Source organism: Terrapene carolina, unplaced genomic scaffold (genome assembly GCF_002925995.2).
Source record: "Terrapene carolina triunguis isolate 2854851 unplaced genomic scaffold, T_m_triunguis-2.0 Scaffold51235, whole genome shotgun sequence".
Taxonomy (NCBI): domain Eukaryota; kingdom Metazoa; phylum Chordata; order Testudines; family Emydidae; genus Terrapene; species Terrapene triunguis.
The window spans coordinates 20,828-26,853 of NW_020715586.1; the positions used below are offsets into that span (position 1 = coordinate 20,828).

The 6,026-nt window shown below is 60.8% G+C and overlaps 1 protein-coding gene across 1 annotated transcript; it reads left to right on the forward strand.

Annotated features, from left to right (window-relative positions):
• The first annotated feature begins 2,388 nt into the window (after nt 1-2,388).
• Nucleotides 2,389-5,259, forward strand: LOC113405846 (toll-like receptor 13). The gene has a single exon (XM_026647119.1). It carries the CDS (start codon nt 2,389-2,391, stop codon nt 5,257-5,259), a length of 2,871 nt encoding a protein of 956 aa, XP_026502904.1.
• The last annotated feature ends 767 nt before the right edge of the window (nt 5,260-6,026 follow it).

The window sequence follows — 6,026 nt, forward strand, 5'->3', positions numbered from 1 at the left end:
GGCTGGCTCAGGGGGTTGGGGGGGGGGAGGTGAGGGCTCCGGCAGGGGTGCAGGCTCTGATGTGGGGCCAGAGATGAGGGATTTGGGGTGCAGGAGGGTGCTCTGGGCTGGGATTGAGGGGTTCAGAGGGCAGGAGGAGGATCAGGGCTGGGGCAGGGGGTTGGGGCACAGGGGGGTGAGTGCCCTGGTTGGGGGTGAAGACTGGGGTAGGGCTGTGGATGAGGGGTTTGGGGTGCAGGAGGGTGCTCCGGGCTGGGATCGAGGGGTTCGGAGGATGGGAGGGGGATCCGGGCTGGGATAGAGGGGTTCAGAGGACGGGAGGGGGATCAGGGCTGGGGCAGGGGGTTGGGGTGCAGGAGGGTGAGTGCCCTGGTTGGGGGTGAAGACTGGGGTAGGGCTGTGGATGAGGGGTTTGGGATGCAGGAGGGTGCTCCGGGCTGGGATCGAGGGGTTCAGAGGACGGGAGGGGGATCGGGGCTGGGGCAGGGGGTTGGGGCCCGGGAGGGGGTCAGGGGGGCAGGCTCCAGGGGGCACTTACCTCAAGCAGCTGCTGGCTCCTATGTGGAGGCGCGGCCAGGCGGCTCTGCGCGCTGCCCCCTCTGCAGGCACCGCCCCCGCAGCTCCCAGGCTGTGGTTCCTGGCCAATGGGAACTGCAGGGGTGGCACTTGGGGCGGGGGCAGCCCCCTGGCTACTCCTACTTGTAGGAGCCGGAGGGGGGGACATGCCGGCTGCTGCGCGGTGACGCCAACCAGACAGTCAAGGGCCCGGTCAGCAGTGCAGGGGGTTCCGGTCAAAAACCGGACGTCTGGTCACCCTACGGTGAATGCAGAGTCCGGCCTGGTCAGCCAGAGCCCGGCCAACCTGCCACGACCCCACGGTCAGGCTCCGTGTGTCTGATCTCCGCGGTCAGATCCCAGGACCCCCCCACCTCTCTCAGGCCTCGGGCTCAGCTTTCCTGCCGAGGGGGGGAGTCCAGGGGCTGGCATCCTCTCTTGATCTGGGTCGGGTGCAGCCAGTTCCTTAAGGCCCCTTCACTTCCCCCATGTCTGTGAGTCTGGCCCGAGCACAGACGGAACCCCTCTCCCACGCTGGGCAGCCGTGCAGGGGAAACTGAGGCACACCCAGCACTCAAAAATACAACAGAAAATTCCCACTTTGTTCCCCCCGCCCCCGAATCAGCCGCCGTGGGGGCAGGTGGCCCCTGCCCACGGGCTGCGGTTTGCCTCCCTGCAGCGTGCTGGGTCCTGTCAGCGGAATCGCAGGCTGCAGCGGGAAGGCAGGGCCCCGCAAAGGAGAAGTGAAAGAGGTCTCAGCTGGATTCCCTCGGCCTGCTCCCGGGACGCATCACCCCTCCCAACAGGCGCTACCCGGCCCCCTCCGAGATGGCAAGGGAGGAGTGGGCCTTGGCTCTGGAGCCGTGGAGCCCACAGCAGCAGGGAGAGGGTGTGGGGGAGGAAGCTCTCCCAGGGGCAAATCCACGTGCCAGATCCCCTCTTCTGTCTGTGCCCCAGCCACTGCTCTATTGAGTGCTTCCTCTCTCCCTCAGTCCCGGCAACAACCGTCCCCTCCCAGAGCCAGGTAGAGAACCCAGGAGTCCTGGCCCCCAGCTCCGCCTGCTCTAACCCAACAGACCCCACTGCCCTCCACAGCCAGGAGAGAATCCAGGAGTCCTGCCCCCTTGCTGTGGGCCTTTCTGCAGCAGTTGTCCCTAGCTCTGTGCAGCTGTAACCCCACTGAGTGTCCGCCCAAAATGTGACTGAAAATGATACTCCCAAGCACTTCCTCATTCAAAGTCTCAGACGCCTCCTTGGCAAAACTCCCAGCACCCCTCACTGCCTCCTCCAGCAAGAAAGAGAGACGGACCGTGCCGTGGGGCTCAGCTAAGAGCCTGCCGGGACCCTGAGCCATTCCCCATCCCTGCGCCGGGACACACCAGGTGAGAACCATCCCCCAGTGGTACCACAAACCACCCAGGGCTGCTGGGAATAAGACAGGAATTTGCAATGGGGTGCAGCTACATACAAGGCCAGGGCTAGAACCCAGCAGTCCTGAGTCCCAGCCCAGCCCCCCTGCTGTAACCCACAAGATCACATTCCTCTCCCAGAGCCGGGGAGAGAACCCAGCAGTCCTGGCTCCCCCCCCCCCCCCCGCCCGCTCTAACTACCAGACCCCACTCCCCTTCCAAAGCTGGGGCAAGAACCCAGGAGTCCTGGCTCCCAGAGCCCCCACTAATCCAGCAGACCCCACTCCCCTCCTAGAGCCAGGATAGATGCCAAGACCCTGCCCCCCACCCTCTGCCCCAGGCAGTTCAGAGCAGAGGCTCATACTGACCCTCTGGTTCTAGGTCTGTGCCAGTGTGGAGAGCCCCCAGTCCCCGGGGAGGCAGGATGGGCCCCGTATTTCCCCTCCTGGCCTTACTGCTGCTCCTCATGCCCGGGGCGGTTGCCTATGGCTTCAGGAACTGTATCCAGTCCATGGAGAACCCACAAAGCTTCCGGTGCATCCAGCGCTTCCTGAAGGACATAATCAGCGCTGTGGGCGACCTGCCGCCCAATGCCACGTTAGTCAACGTCTCCCACAACTTCATCAGCCGCCTGCCTGCGGCCAGTTTCCGCCACCTGCCACACCTGCAGCAGCTGCAGCTGGTCTGTAACCGCCTGGAGACGATAGAGGATTGGGCTTTCGAGAACCTTGGCGCCTTGCACACGCTCAACTTGTCCAACAATCACCTGGCCAACCTGTCCGAAGGAGCCTTCCGAGGCCTGGGTAACCTCATCAACCTCTCCCTGAGCAATAACCCCCTGAGCACGATTCACCCCCGCGCCTTGCAGCCCCTGGGCAACCTCCGCACCTTGGACCTGTACTCCTGCCGCCTGGTGAGCTTCGCCGACGTGGCCTGCAGCCTGCAGGGGTTGAGGAGACTGCGGGTGCTGAACCTGTCCTGCAATAGGCTGAATTCTCTCCGTTCCAGCTGTCCACTCCCCCGCTCCCTCTCCATCCTGCATCTGTGCAACAATTCACTCCAGGCCGTGGACGGCGGCGGCTCACAGCTCCTGCGCCACATCAGGAACCTGGACCTGTCCTATAACAACATCTCCAACGTCACTTCCTTTGCTGGCGCCGGGCTCCAGAACCTCAGCTACCTGCTGCTGAAGGGGAACCCCTTGGATGTCTTCCACCTTCTAAATGTGTCCAGCCTGCGGCCTCGCAGGCTGGACTACTCCGGCCTGCACTTAGGCAACGAAGGCGTGAGCAAGGTCTGCCAACGCTTGGGCAAGCACCAACTCAAGCACCTCCGGCTGCAGAGCAACAACATCCGGGAGCTGAGGAATGTGTCCCTCGCCCTGTGCCCGCCGATCCGGACTCTGGACCTCTCGTGGAACAAGCTCAGGTGGCTGGACTGCGTGGACAAGTGGCAGCACAAGCCTCTGGAGAGCCTGGTGGTGGAACATAACCTGCTGAACCGACTTAGCACCTGCCAAAGCTCCTCCTCTTTGAAGAAGTTGCAGAATATCAGCTTCCGCTACAATCGCATCCTCTCAGTCAAATACTGGGCATTCAGATACGCCCCCAATTTGCGCATCCTCCACCTCAACATCAACACCATCGCCTACCTGGACAAACACGCCCTGAAGGGGTTGTACTACCTCACTGAGCTGCGGCTGGATAACAACCTGCTGACCGACCTCTACAAGTCCAGCTTCGCCGACCTGGTCAGTCTCCAGACCCTCAACCTCCGCAATAACCGCGTCTCCATCCTCTTCCCCTGGGTCTTCGGGAAACTCTGCCAGCTCCAGATCCTGGACCTGGGGGGCAACAACATCCGCAACTTGACCAATAAGTCATTCAGCGGGCTAAGCAGCCTCTCCAAACTCTACCTGGATGGCAACTGCATCAAGAAGATCAGCAGTGACATTTTCTACCCGGTGCAGGCCACGCTGGAGGTGCTGGATTTGACGGGCAACAAACTGCAATACATCACCAAGACGCAGCACAAGAGCCCACCCTTCAGGCACCTGCACAAACTCTATGATCTCAAGCTACAAGGTCAGCAGCCGTACGGCATGAAAATCATCCCCGCCAAGTTCTTCCAAGGCCTGGCCTCACTGCGCTCCCTCTATCTGTCAGAGAACAAGCTGCTCTCCATCTCCCCAGATGCCTTTGACGACCTCGCTCAGCTGCAGTACTTGAGCTTGGCTGACAGCTGCAATGGCATGCAAGATCTGCCGCCTGGGATCTTCAAAAACCTCCGCCGCCTGCAGAAACTGAACCTGGAGAACGTGGGGCTCCACTCGCTGACACTGGAGGTCTTCGGGAACCTCAGCAACTTGACCTCGCTGCTCCTGGCCAAGAACCAGCTGCAGACCGTCAATGTGAGTGTGGCCAACACACTGGGCTTGCTCAGGTACCTGGACCTACGCAAATGCCCCTTGAGCTGCACCTGCGAGAACCTGTGGTTCCAGAACTGGCTGACCAACAGGCGGGTGCAGGTGGTGTATCTCTACAATTACTCCTGCGACTCCCGCCAGCAGCTGGGCTACGTGTACAGTTTTGACACACACGTCTGCTTCCTGGACGTGGGGCTGTACTTGTTCTCCGTCACCACCCCGGCGCTGCTGCTGCTCATGCTGCTGCCCCTGGTCTACCACCGGGCCTACTGGCGGCTCAAGTACCATTTCTACATCCTGCGCTCCTGGGTGAACGACCGCTGGAGGAGGCAGGATGGGGAGCACTTCCAGTACGATGCCTTCGTCTCCTACAACTCTGCCGACGAGGGGTGGGTGCTGGAGCAGCTGGTGCCGAGCCTGGAGAGCTGCCAGGGCTCCTTCCGCCTCTGCCTGCACCACCGGGACTTCGAGCTGGGGAAGAGCATTGTCGACAACATCGTGGATAGCATCTACAACAGCCGCAAGACCATCTGTGTCATCAGCCGCAGCTACCTGCAGAGTGAGTGGTGCTCTCTGGAGATCCAGCTGGCCAGCTACCGGCTCTTCGAGGAGCTCAAGGACGTCTTGGTGATGGTGCTCCTGGAGGCCATCCCCGACAGGGAGCTGTCCGCCTACCACCGCATGAGGAAGGTGATGCTCAAGAAGACCTACATCAGCTGGCCCCCGGAGCCTGCGGCCCAGAGGCTCTTCTGGACCAAGCTACGGAAGGCTCTGAAAGGCAGCTACACGGAGGAGGAGGAGGAGGAGGAGTTGTATCCATTTGACGAGGAAGATAAGCCGCTCCTAGAGTCCACATCCCAGCTTGGCTAAGGAAATGGGAGTTTCCAGTGGTTCTATACCACTGTCAATCCCCATCCCCTACAGCCCACTACTTCCTCTATCGCCAGCAGCTTCCCCACCTCACAACCTCTAGCGCCCACAGCAAGGAGCCTGCCTGTTTCTGTCTCTGAGGCTCAGCCTGGTCCTGTCCCTCGGGAGTTTTGCCACTGGCTTCCCTGGGAGTAAGAGCCTCCAGCCCCCACCTGGCCTCGTGGTCGAATGAGCCCTGTGAGCGACAGAACTGGGCAATGGGACCCAAGCCCAGTTTGAATTCATCTCGGGACACATTGGAAGCAACAACACTAGAGGAACTTGTAGGTAAATTCTGACCTGGGATGTGGCAGCTGCCCATTGGGGACAACCAGGACCTGCAGGGAGGAAGGGAACAGAATTCCCTCAGGTTTCAGAGTAGCAGCCGTGTTAGTCTGTATCCGCAAAAAGAACAGGAGTACTTGTGGCACCTTAGAGACTAACAAATTTATTAGAGCATAAGCTTTCGTGGGCTACAACCCACTTCTTCGGATGCATATAATTCCCTCAGACAGCTGAATTATCCTCAGTGTGCTTCAGACAGGAACTAATTAACTTCCCCATCCCCCCACCCAGGAGCTGTCTATATCCCTGTTCTATGGAGGTGACTTGAGGTCATGCAGCCAATCTGGGGCAGAGGACTCCTGGACCCTGCTGCTCTAACCCACCAGCCCCCACTCTCGTCCCAGAGCCAGGGAGAGAACCCAGGAGTCCTGGCTCCCAGCCCC

What these genes read in the sequence shown, in the direction of transcription:
- LOC113405846 (XM_026647119.1), top strand. Translation starts at nt 2,389, where the DNA reads ATGGGCCCCGTATTTCCCCTCCTGGCCTTACTGCTGCTCCTCATGCCC.